At 43.5% G+C, this 18,009-nt stretch overlaps 1 protein-coding gene across 4 annotated transcripts in view; it reads left to right on the plus strand.

Annotated features, from left to right (window-relative positions):
- The window catches only part of PATJ (PATJ crumbs cell polarity complex component), a 140,098-nt gene that overhangs the window by 40,010 nt on the left and 82,079 nt on the right, over nucleotides 1–18,009 (plus strand). For all 4 annotated transcript variants that reach the window (XM_042030858.1, XM_042030855.1, XM_042030854.1 and 1 more), the window contains 7 exons: nucleotides 8,927–9,136; nucleotides 10,006–10,125; nucleotides 12,971–13,342; nucleotides 14,458–14,578; nucleotides 15,105–15,261; nucleotides 16,261–16,332; nucleotides 17,175–17,352. In XM_042030858.1, coding sequence (XP_041886792.1) covers nucleotides 8,927–9,136; nucleotides 10,006–10,125; nucleotides 12,971–13,342; nucleotides 14,458–14,578; nucleotides 15,105–15,261; nucleotides 16,261–16,332; nucleotides 17,175–17,352 — 1,230 coding nt within the window. The remainder of the gene's footprint in view (nucleotides 1–8,926; nucleotides 9,137–10,005; nucleotides 10,126–12,970; nucleotides 13,343–14,457; nucleotides 14,579–15,104; nucleotides 15,262–16,260; nucleotides 16,333–17,174; nucleotides 17,353–18,009) is intronic.

An 18,009-nucleotide genomic window follows, 5' to 3' on the forward strand; every position in this document is an offset into this window, starting at 1 on the left:
CTCCCTCAGCCTCTCCTGGGGCTCCAGCCCCTTCCCAGCTCCCTCAGCCTCTCCTGGGGCTCCAGCCCCTTCCCAGCTCCCTCAGCCTCTCCCGGGGCTCCAGCCCCTTCCCAGCTCCCTCAGCCTCTCCTGGGGCTCCAGCCCCTTCCCAGCTCCCTCAGCCTCTCCTGGGGCTCCAGCCCCTTCCCCAGCTCCGTTCCCTTCCCTGGACATGCTCCAGCCCCTCCATGTCCTTCTTGTCATGACCTCAGGATTCCAGGTGCCTCAGCAGTGCCCAGCACAGGGGACAGGCACTGCCCTGGTCCTGCTGCCACACCAGTGCTGACAAAAGCCAGATTTTTGGTCATCCAAGCCATGCACAGCCAGTTTTTCCAGGAGAATGCTGTGGGAAACAGCGTTAAAAGCTTCACAGAAGTCCAGGTAGACACATCCACAGTCTTTCCCTCATCCACTAAGCAGGCTTTGTGGTTTTGGCTGGGATAGAGTTAATTTCCCTCTTAGTAGCTGGTGCACTGCTGTGTTTTGGGTTTAGCATGAGAACAATGTTGATAACACAGTGATGTTTTAGTTGTTGCTAAGTAGCGATTACTCTGAGTCAAGGACTTCTCAGTTTCCCATGCTCTGCCAGTGAGGAGGTGCACCAGAAGCCAGGAGAGTTGATCTGAACAGAGGGATATTCCATACTGTAGGATATCATGCTCAGTATGTAAATGGGGGGGAGTTGGCCAGGAGGGGTGAATCACTGCTCAGGAACAGGCTGGGCATCAGGATTGTGCATCACTTGGTTGTTTTCAGGTTTTATTCCTCTCTCTCTTTTTGTTATGTCCTTTTTCATTATATTTATTAGTATTAGCATTTTTATTGCCTTTTACTTTATTCAGGTATTAAACTGTTCTTATCTCAGCCTTGGGTTACCCCAGCCAAAACCGGGGCAGCAGATTTTGGTCGAGCAGGACCTGCCTTTCACGTGCTGATCCCCAGGTTGTCCCGCATTCAGGAAAGGACTGAGATTTTCTTTATCCCTCCTTTTGCTGTCTTGTAGAGCAAATTCTAGGAGCATCCCTCCTGGCCCTGTGAGCTGCAGCAGCTCTGGACAATACCTGAGTTTGTAGAGAAACTAGAGCATTACTGAGAACATCTGTTTTTCTTTGCTTTGTTGCATATCCTTGAAATAAATGCTGAGCAGTATTATTACTATTAACCTTTAGAAATGTTTTCCCTTCTTCCCCTAAATTCTCCAATCTGGTTGTTCTTTTTCATTTCCTGCTAGAAAGAATAGCTTTTAATAAAAACAAAAAACCCCAAACCAAAGAAATTCATTATTATTCCACAGATGTCTTCTGCCTGCGAGAGAAGGCGAGAATTTAAAGGGACAAAACTGTAGCTGGATTTTCTGTTAACCACTTGGTAAATCTCAGCAAGGCTGAGATAATGTAGATGAGGCTCGAGGAAGCTGTGCTGGCCTGGCAGTGGGCATGTGGAGATGATGGAGCAGTGGATGTGGAAGAGCTCAGCCCAGACAGCTCCAAATCTGTTCTGAAATGATGAGATTTGAGGTGTATGTTGGTGCTGATGGATAAACATGAAGTATCCTGAAAACTCAGGGAAGTTTTGAGGTGTTCTGTTTTCTTAGTACCTCACCCTGCTGGAAGATGCTGCTCCCCAAATCCAAGGAGTATTGTCCCACTAGGAATTTTCTGTCTGTTTGCAATGTGATTCGCTGTAACCCTAAAATTCTCTGCAACCTTTCTGCCAACCCTTCTGTCTGCTCCCCGTCTACCCTGTTCCGCATCCCTGGAAGTGTTCAAGGCTAGACTGGATGGAGCTCTGAGCAACCTGGGACAGTGGAAGGTGTCCCTGCCCGTGGCAGGGGGTGCAATGAGATGATCCTTAAGTTCCCTTTCAACCCAACCCAGGCTGGGGATTCTGTGAGCCTTTGGGCCAAGTCACTGTGTGCGGATCCTTGTTGCGTAAAACCCAACCTGTCCTGTGTGCCCACTTTTATTTTGCAGCTTCTTCTGCAGCAAGTCTTCCATAATTCATGTGTTTGCTGTTCGTGAAGCAAGGTTTCCATGCAGAGGAGAGCTCTGGTTTGTGTGAAAACACATCCTGCGCTTCCACAGGCTTTGACCAATGGTGAGGCCAGCTCACCTCACTGGTGGAAGTGCTGCTGGGCTCTCTGGTTGGATCTTTAGTTCAGGAATTCTTTGAATCTGAAAGCTGATCAAACCCACAACCTGTGTTAAGGCCCACTGAGTGCAGGCTGTGTAGGTGATACCATTTATACTTTTTTCCTTGGCTTGTTGGTATTTTTTTTTCTTCTTTCCCACACATCTCTATCTCTTCTTTATCTCATCACACAGTGGCTTTCCTCCACTTCCTTAGGAGTTCAGGGTTTTTTTTTTTTTTTCTTATCTCTGTGGCTTTTCCCTGTAGTCAGCACTCAGTGTGTATTTTCTGGAGCTGCAAAGTCTGAAAGTCTAAGATACTAAGAGAGTCTAATGAATGTAATCCCTGTGACTTTAGCTCTGTCGAGAGCAAATATGAAAGGCGGATAAAACCTTAGATGGATTGAGAAGTTTGATAAATTAAAAGATAGCGACAGGCACCTGAGTCCACTGCACAGTGACACTGAAAACGCCCAGAGCCGGTGCCTATCTTTGATTTTTTTGTTTGGGAAGAGCAGTAGTGTGTGAGGTCTTTTCCCTGGGGTCCCTGGTCCACAGCAGAGGGGTGGGGACTTCGCTGTGCTCTCCTGCCCTGCCAGACCCACGCGGCTCTGAGTCACTGCCGGCCACCGTGTTCGTTCTTGCTGGGGAAGGTTGATACGATTTCAGATCCCAGATGATGAAAGCCTGGTGTGGGAAACCCATTGTGCCACCTCCTCCTCTTATTTTGCTGTTCCCTCTCCTCCTTTGGGTGGGGCTCTGTGTGGTTTGTTTCTGGTTTTTTTTCCCTTCCCTGCGAATTCCTGTTTCTTTGCTGACATTTCCCACAACAGTTTTGATTAATGCCGGCTGCACACCAGAGCTTCTGAAATTCATTGCTTTATTCCCTCACTGCAGATCAATAAATAGTAATGTTTTATTTCCAGTGCTTTGCCTTACATCACAGCAAAGTTCACCGTTCCTTCTTGAATACTGCTCTGTATTTAAGTTTGTGTTGCTTCAGCACATCAGCCTGCAGTTTATTTCTTTGGTACAGCCAGAGGCTGTGCGTTGTGTAAGCTCCTTCCTGTGCAGTCCTGCTGACTGCAACCAGAGTGGAAGAGGCAGAAACAGGTCTGAAATGCTTCGGATTTCACTCCGATGCAGTGGATCTAACGAAAACCAGTTGAGCACTTTCTCAGGGATGTTTTTCCAGGCTCTAGAGTGCCTTTGGCAGTTCCTACAGCCAACTGCTGTAAACATGTTGGAGTGAGTGAACAGAAGATTTGGACCTTGAGTCTTAACCCTAAAGTGAGGCCACCTTAAGGAGGGAATCAAACCTCACTCACAGCTGGCTCTCCCTCTCTTCCCTGTCTGTTGTTGGGAGGCACTTTGTGCTTTGAAAAGACTGCAGGGTGCTTGTCAGTCCTGATTCTTGCATCCCATTGGCATTGTTGGTGCCACTGTGGAGGGTGGCTCTGCAAAGGGAATGACAGGCACTTCACAAAATGAGAGCACGAATGAGTATTTTGAGTAATTGCACAGCACCGAGCATATAGGTACATTACTCGTGCACTTCTACCTTTGTTCTACATAATAGTGAGACAAACATAAAATGCCTCTGGTTCTTTTCGTTGTTGGCGGGTGTCTTTTCCTTGTACAGCATCAAAAGTGTTGTGTCTAAGAGTCTTCCAGCCTGGTATCTGAATCACTGAAGAGTTTTAAATATGGATATGTGTGTTAGACCTGGAAGTGGTCCCATGCAAAATGTAATGAAGCTGGGCTGCTCTGACCTCTGAGCTCCAACGCGTTTGTTTTGGCTCCCTCACAGAAACCTGCAGTATACAAATTGGCACTTGTAAAAATGTTCAGATAAATCAAAAAATGGTACAGGGGGAAAAAAGTTTCAAACTGTTTCTTTTGGGATCCTTTGCCATGCTATTTTGGATGTGTGTTTTTGTGGCAGCAGGCAGTTTGTTGCTTGAAGAAAGCTGAAATATTCTAGGAAGTCAGGCTAGCTGGATTTAGATCTCAAGTGATGCCAAAACTAATATAGCCTGTAACTAAGTGAGAGTGACTTTGCACAGGGAATGTCAGTCACCCGCAGCTTTGTCTTACATTTTCATATGAGCCTTTAAAAAAGCAAAACACAAACAAAACCCCGGCAAACGTGAGAGCTGCTCCCATCCAGTAGAGTCGTAGTTTCAGTGCTCCTCATCCTCGGCGCAGGGAGGGTCTGCTGGGGCTGGCTGGGTGGATGGGGTGGGTTGTCAGAGCAGGGAATGCCTGCGGTGGTGGGAGCTGGGCTGGCCTGGAGTGCCCTCTCTTGGCTGCTGCACACCCCACCTTTCGGGAGGGACAAGGGAGCAGGCAGCCTGGTTTATCACTTTAATTTCCCAGCAGGATGGACAGAGGTCAGCTGCACTGGTTCTGCCTCCAGATTTGCTTCCTAAGGCCCTGTGAGTGTGGATGTTTGGTGCCCGTGGCAATCGAAGCCACAATAAAGTTGCAGCTCCAGCGTTGCACGTAGGACTCTCTTAACTCCCTGCTCCTGGGGCTCTTAACATTTTAGCAGAGCTCAGGTTTTTAAGAGATTTCATACTGCTCCTAACCCAGAGATCCCAGAGGCAGCAACTGCAGTGGCCCCTGCCTGACTCTCCACTGCTAAATGAATCCAGAACAAATGAGGCTCTGAAAATAAGGAGAAAAATTTGACACCTGGACTCCAGGAAACATTTGCGGATTTTGATGAGGGGCGGGGGTAGAAGGGAAAACCTATGGTTCAACATAGTTAAATATATGGTGTGCTAAGAATGAATAAATTGTGGCTATTTTAAACAAGTTCATAGACTCTGTGGCTGGCTTGGGCACAAAGGGAAGGACACCAGCTACAACACATGAGTTCCTCAAAGGGTTACCTGGAGGCCACTGTCCTGGGCTGCTGCTGCTGCATGGCAGGGGGCAGCTCTCAGCGTTTACACAAGTGGCAAAAGTTCTCACATGTAATTCCTGTCTTAAAAAAGAGCTTGTGTCAGTGCTCGTGAGTTAAGGGGGTTTGTCTCCTCATGGCCCTACTTTGCAGTCCAGTTCCTTTCCCCATTGTTCATAAATGATTCATTGGTGTAAAGGAATCCTTCAGGAAAGGTGAAAGCTCCTCTTAATTGTGCCAAGGCTTGTTCATGACCGTGTTGGAGGTTTTTTCCAATCTTAATGTTTGTATGATTCATTCTCATTTTAAGATGGCCAGTTTGCATGGGATTGCCCATTGCACTCTCCTTGTGCTCTGATACAAAACCATGTGATAATTTCTTGAAATATTGAAATTGTATCACTTCTGGGTTTGAGGAAGGAGTTTCTCCCCAGCTTGCAAAGTCCATCCCAGTAAATGAGCCCTCACTTTAAAGCAGAGGCTGAAATCTGGTCCTCCCTGCTGCTGACTAAAAATCACTATTATCTGGCTTAACGTGAGCCAAGTAAAATGAGTCTAGAGCCTCAGGGTAGGTGTACAGTCACACTGGTGCTCTTTAGTAACTTGGAATGGTTCTAGCTGGTCTGTTAACATGGAGGCAGCCCCGAAATCCCACTGTGGGAGTGAACTTGCCTTTTAACTATACTGACTGTATACAAACTATACCTTTGCCACTTAGTATAGAAGGCAAGGATCTGGTTTTCATCCTGCTGCAAGCACTGCTTTCTTTTAAAAACAAGGCAACAGCCCTCATGGTGCAGTTGCACTCACCATTTAGAAAATGTGAATTCAGTGAATTTGGTGTTTGCTGTCTTGTTTTGGCAGGTGTTTCTTTAGGGTGTGCTTGGGGTCGAGGGTAAATCATAAGGCAAGGCTTCAAAAAATCACAGTGATCCTTTGGTTTAGATGAGGAAAGCACAGTGCAATCCACCGTTGTGATAGAATATTAAATCACAGAGGGAATATGGATGCGTGATTACACCTTGAAATTCAGTGGGTCTGTGCCTTCTTGTGCAGCTTTTGTTGCATTTCTCGTGGCAGTCGCATCGTGGTTCAGCCACTGGTGAACTCTGAGGTTTTGAGCGCTGCTGGTGCTGCTGGCTGAGCTCTCACTGTGCAGTTCATCCCGCTCTTCTCTCCCTGTACAATAGCTCCCTCTGCTTGAAATCAGCAGTGGAATTGTTTTCTGCTCTCCTGGACAACAGTTTTTAGCGTGGACCCCTTTTTTAAGATTTCTGCTGCTCTTCATGAAGCAATTCCAGTGCATGGCTTGTGTTCGTGTGTGTTGTGAAGCAGGGAAAGTAACCACATTGTCCTCAAAACTTCTTTGCCTAGGATCTGTTTCTTTGCAGGACCTCTCTTCCTTTTTAGAAGGAGGACTAAAGTTGCTTGGAACACTTCTTTCAGCTAAATTATCTCTTACCAAAACATGGTGATTTATTGAGCAAAACTGTTTTTATTTCAGTGGTGAGTTGTAACAGGGCTGTTTCTCATCAGAAATGTGGTAGTTAGGCCACTGACCCTGCATAGAAGCAGCTAATGGTGAGATTCCCATGTCCTGCTTAAGTGGTTCTAGACCAGAACCCAAAAAAGAGCAGCTTTGGATCAAGCAGAACAGGGGTTTGAACCTGGTTCTCCCCCATCCTCAGCCAGCACTGTAATTACTGGGCCAGTCATTCACTCACAGAATTTTGTCAGCTTATCTGCATGGGTGGGGGTGAGTGCTGGGTTTGTTTTGTTCATTTTTTATCAATATAGCTAAGCCAGCAAAAGTCATATTATAAAAGCTGTTGTGTCAGCAAAGGTGTAGTTTTGCTGAGAGAGCATTCACCCATTCAGGGAACCAGCATAAACCTCCCTTGCTACGGTGAGATGAGCCCATGATAGGAAAACTTGCTGGTTTCGTTCTCCAGCAAAGCCTCCCCAGTGTGAACTGTGCCTGCTTTGCTGCAAAGTGGCTGTCTGGGCAGGATCCTGGGTGTGCAGAGATGTCCAGAAGGTTATATCTAATTTGCAGTGGAGCAAACCCCCAGATTAAAACCATCTCAGAAGTCTGTGTTGGTTCCAGGGTCGTTGGGCTGGTTGGACACAGGGGTTTGCTGGCAAGGGCAGGCAAAGCCAACCCTGAACAAAGAGCAACGATAACTTCAATTATCTACATTCAACACTTAAAGCAAAGCTGGTTTTTTTGGTCCATCCTGGAATCCCTTTGGATTCTTCTGAGCTTCCTGCTCTTTGGTCTGTTCCTGAAAATCTCCCGAGGGGATGCGGCTCATGGCTGTTGAAAGCACAGGGAATCCTCCCCTCAGCACCAGGTGCAGCAGGTTTGGGCACAGACACTCGGGCAGCACGAGCACCTTGGCACAGGAGGCAAACACAGGGAGCCTGCTGGGCTTGGCTGCCAAGACATGACACTCATGAGAAAACCTCTTGTGTGCACTGCGGATAAATTGTAAAATCATAAGATTATAAAAGAGCAGGATCAAGCAGTAGAACGGGAGAGAATTGTTGCTAATCTTTATTTACTTGAATCCAGCTCCAGCTTGGCTCTTCCTGCTGAACTCTAATTTCACTTCTCTAATTTCAGCCTTTTACAGATATTACAGGCATTGCCTCATATGTTTGCACATACCTTAAAAAACATGTGCCCTCGGAAAGCAGTGTATAGTCATATAAAAATAAAGAGTTTAAAAAGCATTCCTGTTTTCAAATTAACACTGAGGTGCTGAATTCACGGTGGTCTGTGTGATTTGAATTTTGCCCTTTTTTTATCCCTCCCATGCCCCAAATAAGATGCAAGTCCTGAGGGAAAAACAGCCCATGATTATGCATTTGGAGAGCCAGTGCATGCAAGGAGCATTTCTGAACTTTATCAGCCCTTACCAAGGGGGAGGAAGGCTATTTGCAATCTTAGGAAAACAAACGAGGAAACAAAAATTTTAAAAAATTAAAAACCCACACAGTTGTTTTGTGTCTCTTTCTGCCACCATAAAATAATTTATATTTTCACTGGATTGAGGATAATTTTTTTAATGAGTGAAGGCATGATAGAAGTGGTACAGGACACAAAGGAAAGGCCAGTACTGGGTAAAGGAGTAAGTGAAGTGGGTATCTTTGCATCAGTTTACAATGTGTATAATATTGTTGTGCTTCACACTCTCTGTATCCACCACTACAGTGTTCCTTGTTCTCAGTAATCATCTTAGTTACTCTTCTGTTGCTGTCTCCTGTACCCTGTTAAGGAGGAGAAAATGTCTTTTAGAAGTTGTCACGTGGATTTGACAAAGCAGAAATGCTACAGTAACACAGCACACATCAACTGCTATCTCTTCAAGATTTGGGGGTTTCATTTGAACTTAATATTTTGAATTAAACTTCTGACGTTGCAATGATTTTTACCATCTTTTTTGCTGCTCTGAAGCCCTCGGGTGACGTGCAGAGTGGTTATTTTCTGTGACATTAGCACGTCCCAGGCTGGATGGAGGCTGGTGGAAGGCTGCCAGTGTTGTTGTTCTATTTGCAGGTTGGCCTGGCTGTGTCTCTGTGTGTAAGGAGAGGGCAGGCAGGGTATCGGTCACCTTTCAGATCTTAACATTTCTTAATGGATTAGGCAAGTGATGGAATATCTTCCTTTTTGCAAACTGTAAGCCTTGGCAGAGTTAGCAGACAGTGTTTTTTGAATGTCTCAGCAGGCTTCATTTCTGTAGCATTAGAGGATGAACGTGCTTGAGTGCTCTTTACGCACTCCAAACAAACATCATCTTTCAAGGCCTTCACTTGTGGGGTGTTTTTTTTTAATTTTTCCCCCCAGGATCCCTTGGATCCAGCAGGAACAGCCATTGTGATCAGCTCCCTGGTGGCAGGTGGAGTGGCCGAGCGCGGGGGGCAGATTTTGCCGGGTGACCGCTTGGTGTTCGTGAATGAGAAATACTTGGATGGTGCCACCTTGGCAGAGGCAGTGGAAGTGTTAAAATCTGTGCCCCCAGGTACAGTTTCCCTTGGAATCTGCAAGTCTTTGGTGGTAAGAACTGATTTTAACTATTTTTTTCTTATTTGCTCCTATGGCTTGTGTAGAGGGGGTTGTTGTGTTTGTGGGGAAGAATTCAGGGTAGGGTATGTGTGCATTTGGGAAACAACTGAGTTGCTGTGCCTTGACAGGTCCAGAAATTCTGTCAAATGAGCAGCTCAGTGTCCAAAAGGTCTGACTGGAAAACCAGCACCCTCAAGTTCCTCCTTAAAGCACATCCACGTGGAACTGGGAGATGTGCCTGGGCAAATCCATGTGCACTGTGCACAGGTGTAACATGGTGCCAGCAATTCAGCAACCAAGTTAAATGTGTGCTGGTGCCCATTTCTCTCTGAGACACTGCTAAGTGCTTGCTTGAGCTTTGACATCAAAGAAACTTACTCTGTTTGAAGTCAAGACTATAAATTCAAGCAGAATTTCCTTTTTCGAATCAGGGCTTTGGAAGAGTAGTTTACTGGGGAATGCTGCAGTATTGTTCATCAAGGGCACCCAGGCAAAATTAATTAAAGCCCCAGTTAATAGAAAGTGCTTGTAATTCAAAGTGGTAAAGGAGTTGTGAAATAGGAATGTAGGAAAGCCGTTAAATACATTCTTTTCTAAAAATTGCTATTTCGATGTTCATATCCTTGTATTTGCCTTTCTTTCCTACACATCTCTTGAGGTTTTAGCACATCCGAACCAGTATCTTCAAAGAATAAAAGCTGTTGACTTCATCCTCTCTATTTATGGCTTTGTATTGTTATAATTCTGTAACCTTTCCCTGTCTCTAATGGCTGATTCTCCTTCTCCCTTTTAATTTATTGAAAAATGTGGGGATTCTTTTTGTCATTTTCCTGACTCATTGTTGGGATTACCTGTTTTAGGGAGAAAGCAGAGAGGAGGAGAACATGCACGGTGTGGGTACTAACAGCATCAAAAGCAGCCCTGGGTCTCCAGAGCCAACAGATAACACCAATTTCTCAGTAATACTTGAAGCACCACAGGTATTTGGTTACTTTTTTGGTTCAACTCAAGTTTATACAGACAGGAAATTATGTTTTAAAGTAAAAAATACGGTATGTTTTTCAGATAAGACTGAAAGTATTGGATTCCCTCTGAAAAAGCCTCTAACAGCAAACTGTATGCCAAGTGCATCGTGAGCAGGGAGCACTTAGCAATGCAGTTCCCAGACTGCCTTATCAAATTTATTAAGTCATTAAAATACCTTGGGTTACCTTGGATATGAAATAGGAATGCTGTGTTGTTATTATTGGTCAGAAGTGGCGGGATCAGCTTTGCAGAGAAAGTAAAGAATGGAAGCAGAATGCTTTTAATTATCATGAAGCAAAACAAAAAAGTAGTTTAGAGTACAAGGCACTCTTTAAATATTTTCTTCTTCATAGCCTTCTGTAGCCTTCTGATGTTCTCTGGAGTGATTTCTTTACTCTTGCCTCAACTATCTTCTTTCTTACTATCTGAGAAATAATTCTGTTTATTGTAGGAGGATGTGGCAGTAAAGATAGTGAGAAACTCAGATACCAGGGTAATAGGCAATAATATTGCAGTTCTCAACCAGTGCAGAGCTAGAGAGATGTGGATATCTTTGAACTTTCATCTGTTCTCGAGTGCTTTGCAAAATTCATGCTGGTAAATGTATTCTTTTTAGACCAAAAAATACAATACATAAAGGATCATCCAGAACTGCAACACAGGGAGAAAAATAAATTCCAGATTTTCGTGTAGCTAAACATGTGTACCTGTCTCTGGATGCAAACCTATTTTTAATGCTGAAAGGGTAGATTAGAAGCACAAAAAGGAGCAGTATTATGGGGTAGATGTGGGTATACTGTGAAGAAATCAGCCTGGATGATGATAAATGATATTTACTGATTTTCATAGTGTAAAATGGCGTTTCTTGTTTTCTGGGTGTGTGGGAAGGGTTGCAGAGAATCAGTCCTCTGCCAGCTCAGATTGGTTTTCCACTTCCTAAATAAAACCAATGTCATTAAGTACTTTTAAAGAAAATATTTTATCTTAAAGTCCTGAAACTGGAGCGATCAATTTGGACAAAACACCCGCAGAGGAATTGACTTGCATTTTGTTTCACCTCATGTGTGACAGCTTTGGTAGTAGCTAAAACTCCCATCCATTTATTACCTTACCTGCTCACACAGGTGCCAGGAGTGGTGTGTTCTGATGGCTCCCACTCTGAGGCCCTGGCAAGCAAAATTTCAACCCCAAAATGAAGGAACTTGAGGATTTTATTTGCTGCCACCGTGGACTTCGGTGTCACGTTTGCAGCATTCCCTGTGCCACCGGTGGCGTCTGGTGCTGCAGTGCAGCAGTCAGGGATGACACAGAGCAAACTGCTGGATCAGGGACACAAACCCTGTGTGGTTCTGAGCAGAGCCAGCTGATTTAGGTGCCGTGCACTTGGGGAAGTGTTGGGAGAACGATGCTGCAGGAGCCAAGGGAAATGAAGTGAAAATGGAGAGAATTAGGATCTCTTCAGCCTGGGTGTTTTGTGAGCTCAGGTACACGGATCGAATGGATTAAAGGGACATTTAATGCTAGTTAAATTAATAAAATGGGCTAATTTCTAGATTGCTGGTGTTCTGCTTTCGTGCCAGCTATTGACTGCATTGTTTCCTTATGCTCCTGCCTCTCTCTTGTTTTCTCTCCTGCCTCTCACTTGAATTATACAAACATCTTGGCAGTGTCTGGGGGCTTTCCCTCTGTATTTGTACAAATGTAACAAAACAGGATCCTGACACCGAAGGTCAGAAATGGTGCAGTGCCGTGGGGAGTCTGGGAAGGGGCAGGAAGCAGGAACAAAAACATTTTGTGGAAGGAGCCCTGAATCTGTCCATTGGTTTCAGAGTCTGGGGGTTCAGGGCTTTGAAATTGGGTTTGAGGGTTCTTCGGGCCACAGAGGCTTGGTAGCCTGAAGAAAAGAGGGGAAAAGCTCTCAGTGTGTGGCAAATTCTGGAATAAGTAGAGGGCATAAAATCTCTGCGGCCTCACTGTGAGCCAATGAATAGCACCCCATTCCATCTGGGAGAAACAGGAGTTGTTGGAAGTTGGGGAAGCACGTGACGAATCCCAGGAAAAGAACTGTTGAGTGAGATCTTTCACAGTGGGTTTTAATACCTTTTCCTTCAGTTTTGTTGTTTGTTGTTTTGGTTTGTTGCTCTGTGGTTTGAATTTGGTGGAAAGGTGAGGTCTGTTCTCTTTAAAACAGGAAGGTAATGAGCAGTTATTTATATCCTTTTTTTGGGGGTATGTGGGTCATCCATTTCCCGTCCACCCTGGGTTAAAAGTTGGATGGAATATCCAAGATAGGGAAAAGCAAGTATGGCTTTCATTTGGGGGGGATTTGGGGTTTTTAAGTTGCTGACACTGTTGCATAAGCAAACTCTTGGGCTGTTTATTTAGCTGACAGTGTTTTAAGAAATGTTCATGCATTCATAAAGCAACAGCAGATATGTCTGAAGCACAGAGGTACTTTAACTAGATTTATATGTACTTTTTCCTGTGGTTCTTTTAGTGTTAATTAATAATTTCATTCCCTAACTTCAGTCCAGATTGGTTTTTCCAAATGGCTGCAGCAGTATCTTAGCTGTGCAACTTAAATTTCTTTATATTAAAAAAAATAATTGCACTGTCTACTTTTGCTGTTAAAATCATAAGTCAGAGAGTCTATTTTCTTGTAGAAAACGCAAAAGGTAGAAGATTTTCACTTTAAATATCAGGATGCACTTTTAACATGGGCAAAAAATAAAGCATAGCTTTAAAAGAGTTGGGAGGAAACATGGTGTGAAATCTCTCTTCCTTTAATGATCTTTGCAGGGTTTCAGAGATGAGGCACCTTTTAAAGAAGAGTTTGTTGATGAACCCCATTTGGACTTGGGAAGGTCATTTCAGCTTCCTCAGAAGGATGATGAGTATGGGAAGGAGTCCTGGGAGATGTGTGAATTTCTGAAACCCAGAGCAGAGGACGTGGGCGAGGAACGGGAAATGTTGGTGGATGAGGAGTATGAAGAGGATTCAGACTTCCTGAAATGTGATGCATCAGGTGGAGAGAAGGCAACTTCAGACAAGAACCTGGATACAGAACGATGGGCAAAGCAACTGGAAACTGCTGAAATACAAGATTTAAGATCCAGTGTTAGCCTAAGTCCCCCAGAGTCCCTGGAATATGCATTCAGTAAAGATCAAATGGTAAGGAATGCTGTGCTGGTCTCCATGCTAAGCACAGATCCCTCAGGGCAGACTCCAAAACTAAACCCTGAGGACTCTCTCTAGTGTTTTAATTACTGCAACTTAACTAATTTATTTACTTGGGTACCCTTAGCAGACACCAGTCTATCCTTTTGTACATTTTGGAAGGGTTTTTAGGTTACTTATTGTCTGTATATTTACCTGCTGGAGCAAGATATGTGGTTGGTGTATTTACAGGCATCCTGAATTTGTCTTTTTACCCATCTCTGACTTGTGGGGTTGGGTGTTTTTTTTGGAAGCTGTGCTGATATGGGGCATGTCAGTAGCAGCAGAATGTCACTTCATGGGTTTGATAGTCCAGGGTCTTCAGTGAAAGAAGTTCCCTCTTCTCATTTTTTAAACCCAAATCAGTTCCTTCAGCCAGGTTGTGTAGTTGAGCAAAAACTGATGTGGTGCAAGGAATTATGGCAAGGATGCTGATGGATAAAGGAGTAGGAGGAGACAGCTTCAGGTAAATTGTAAAACTCTTATTTATACATCTTTCTCCAGTATTCTGAGAATTATTTTTTTTTCTGATTCTTTGTTCATCCCCTTACCATAAAAAAAGTTATATTATCAGCCTCCCATGCACCAGCGTCTGAGGTGTGTGTGCTTTTATATGAAAAAAAATGGAGCAGAAAAGGATTTAACATCACAGCCACAGAGAATTTCAGGTTTTGTTTGGCTTGTCCCCTTAAGCAGTGTGTGTAAACAGATAAAATGAAGTTTCTACTGACAAGAGTGCACAGTATTAAATTTATACATTTGTTACTTATAAAAACCAAATGAGCAAGAGTAAAGAAATTTTTGTCTGAATTACAGGTGAGGAGAAAGATACAGCTGCTTTATATTTCAATTGCATACAACATTTTTCATGCCTCTTCTTAATGCAGTGCATAAATGAGCAGTTAGTATTTAAATGAGCAGTTAGTATTTCATAGTTACCTGAATAAATATGAATGTAGCTGAGAAAATGTGTATCTTTGCTGTAAAAATTAATGTTCCTGTCAAATACCCCTGTGTAAGTTAATACCATTGCTTTCTAACTTTAATTACTTCTTTTCTCCTCTGTGAAGTGTGAAGAGAATGCTACTGTAAGGTCACACTTTTCTGGAACCACAGCACACAGCAGCTACCAAAAAGACATATTTGATACTGAACCAACCCAGTCAGGAGTGAAAACTGAGATGGATTTAGGTTTGTAAGAAGGTTATCCTTTATCTCATAATTTCATATTTATATATCTAAATTTTTTACCAAAACGCAAACACTTCTGAATGATAAAATATTCAAATGAAGATTGCTGCAGGCTCAGGGCAGTCTGGCTCTAAGTACATTTCAGCTTTATAATCTTGCTTCCTCCTCCAAATCTGGTCAGTGATAAATAAATATAGAAATAAAGTGACAGGCACTGGAGGTGACTTTAGCACAACTCCCTGTGGTAGATAATTGCCCCATATCTTGGGTTTGTGATCTGTGCTCAGGAGCAAAGCTGCTCCTTGTCAGATGGCCAGAGATGCATGGTTAGAATTTGGTAGATTCATCAGGGAAATAAATTTATCAACCTGCCTGAAGCAGCACTCCCTGCTCAGGAGGAAGGAGCTCCAAGCCTTGTCCAGCCTGGCCTTGAGCACATCTGGAACCTGGTGGGATAAAGGGTTTCATTCCAAGGGTGTCTGGATGGAGGAAGCAAAAGTTCACATCTACCCCTTTTCTTCTTCAGGGGCAAAGCTTCAGAGTGACTCCAGAGGACCTGGGCTTACTGTTGATTTGGAAGCTATTGAAAAGGAAGCACTAAAAGAGGAGAATTATGTTTTTCCCAAGAACAAGGAATCTGAGAGAGTAACCACCTTAGCTCAGCCTAGAACAGCATCATGCAGGTATGGAGGAAGAGTTCAGGTTTTGAAAGACATTCAGTTAATGGTCTTAGCTGTCCTCTTGCTTTACTCAGCTGAATCATCATTCGGGCTCTGTGGAATGCTCAGATAGACATAGAGCCAGATCTGTAACTTCTACCCCAGGAGACGAAGTTTGGCTTAAAACATTAAAACTTCCCATGTTTCCTCCCCTGAGTATTGGAACAGAAATGTGCAAATGGCTCTGCCACCCCTTCACTTAACTCCACAGTGAGGGATGTAGCCTTTACTCATGGCTCGTTAAGGAGCTCTCCTCTTGGTTTTCCCTTTCCTTTGTTCTTCCTTTTGGGAAGAGCAGTTCAGCCAGGGCTCTCAGGCCTCTGCAGGAAGCTTTAGTCCTGCCTGTGGTGCTGAGGAACCTTGAGCTGGCACTGGGTGTGGATATTTGCCTTATCTGTCCCAGTCTTTCCCCACCAATTTGGGGTCAGTGGGTATTGGAGCTTTCGGGGCCTGGTGCTTCCAATCCTCAGTACTTCCCTAATTTCATCTGCAGTCTTCTCTCAGAGGGAAAGCAGCTCAACAATAAGGTGAGAGGATTATTCTGTAGGATTTAATGGAACACACAGGATCTGTTCTCTCACTTGGATCATGATCTGCTTACTGGTTTTGGCACGTTTATATCCCTCTCCAAGCATCACAGCATATTTATCAGAAAGTAAATGTTAATTGCTTAAATAGTCATTTCAAATGAGTAAATGCAGTGCAGATTTGTGTATCACAGAGCAGCTTATAAATTTGGTCTGCCCATCATGTTTATTTCTGGAGCATTCCTTAAGTACATTTAAACCTAAATACAAAAATTCCTGTCTGGTCTGTTGACTCTGTACATTTGCTTTAAACTGGGCAGTGTGAGAAGGTGTTGCTGTCTTGCTGCCAGATACAAAGTATGTGAGGAATTGTGACCTGGCATGGGTGATGCCTCTTTTATTTTTTATTCCTCCCCTTCCCTCTGCCCCAAATTAGTGAATTACCCGAGAGAGAAGAAGGAGAAGGAGAAGAAACTCCAAACTTCAGCCACTGGGGACCACCACGGACGTATGTTCATGTGATTTCATTATTCCGTCCCACTTACCTTATGTCTTCTTTTCTGTGAACCAGATTAGTTCTTGTTGGGTGGGTTTTTTTTCCTCTCCTCCTCTGCCAATAACTTTAGGGTACCTGTGTACCTTGGGCTTTCCTGAAGACAGGGAATTTTTAACAGATGTTCAGCAGAATTATGCCTTCTATTTATACAGCTGACTTGGGGAAGCTTGGCTGGTTTAGGTTGTGGATGACCTACAAGTTCTTGCTCATTTAATAACTATTAGGTGTGAACAATGCACATAGTGCTGTGCTGTCTCCCTTTCCACGGGTTCCCTGCTAAACCCCATGGCAGAATTCCAAATTGCCAGGCCAAGTTTTAGCCACATCCTTGTTGTATTGTTAACATTTTTAGGTGAATTGTTTTTATGGTCCCGAGTAAAATATGATCAGAAAGTTCCTGCTTGAGGTGATGAATGTGTGCTGAAGTCAGTGTTCAGAAAGTTGTATGAAATACTTCATTATTTGTCTAGTGTGCCACTTGCAGGGCTTCCCATTCCCAGACACTTTGCTCAGGCTGAAAGAGGATGAGTGTTTACTTGAAGATCTGACTTCCTCTGAAATAAAAGCCTCTGCCCAGTGGGCATGGATTGGCAGCAGAATTTTGTTCTTTTTGTGGGGTGAGATCTGCTCAGGGTGAAAACTCAACTCTGTTGAGAGCATTCTCAGGCTTCTGACTTTCTCTCTTTACTATGTTAAATCTTCTTGAAAGACCAGGAGCTTACATTGATTTAAGGCTTTGCATTTGTAGTTTAAAAAAAAACCTGTTTGAAACTGTTAAAACGTGTTTTTCTCAGTGTTGAGATCTTCAGAGACCCTCACGTGTCTCTTGGAATCAGTATTGTTGGTGGACAAACTGTCATAAAGCGCCTGAAGAATGGAGAAGAACTTAAAGGGATCTTTATCAAACAAGTTTTGGAAGACAGCCCAGCAGGAAGAACAAGGGCTTTAAAAACTGGAGATAAAATACTTGAGGTAAATGGAGATAAAACTTCCTTTTTAGTCTAAGAAATAAAAATTGACTCAAACAGCTTTGGGTGGAGAGAGGAACAAAATACTGCCACCACTTCATGAAGTATTGACAACACTGTGTTTTGAAAACCAAAAGAAACCTCTGGTGGTGTTTCTTTTTTTAAGGTCTGACTATGGAGCTCTTTTAACATTCTCCTGTGTATTTAAGAAAAGATGTGTCCTGGTGTCTGAGGGAGAAGTGAAAAAAATAGGAGTGTCCTCCTCCCATATAAATGAGGAATAAGTTATAGCATATCTATAAGCATAAATTTAATACATACAAGAACAGAGACTGTTCATACTGAATTATGGGCTGTTATTTTGTGTGTGTGGATTTAGAGTAGTTAACTGATAACCAGTGTTTGGGATAAATCCCTGGTTCTGGCAGGTGCTGGAGGGGGGAAAATGTCATTCCTGCCTCTTACCTCTGGTTGCTTTTTTTACTCATTTTTCTCCAAATTAATACTTCAGAATCTGAGGTGCCAAGCTGATAGTGCTGTTCAGGTTTGATTTACAAACAGGTAAAATCTGAAAGAGTTAGATCTAACATTATGTAGCACTCTGACAGTCTCATTCCTTATGTTTTTATCTAGAATTGTTTTGGGCAACATATGGCCATCT

The sequence above is a fragment of the Corvus kubaryi genome, unplaced genomic scaffold (assembly GCF_017639235.1).
Source record: "Corvus kubaryi isolate FWS band 111438036 unplaced genomic scaffold, C.kubaryi_AGA036_p1.0 37334, whole genome shotgun sequence".
In the NCBI taxonomy this organism is placed as follows: Eukaryota; Metazoa; Chordata; class Aves; order Passeriformes; family Corvidae; genus Corvus; species Corvus kubaryi.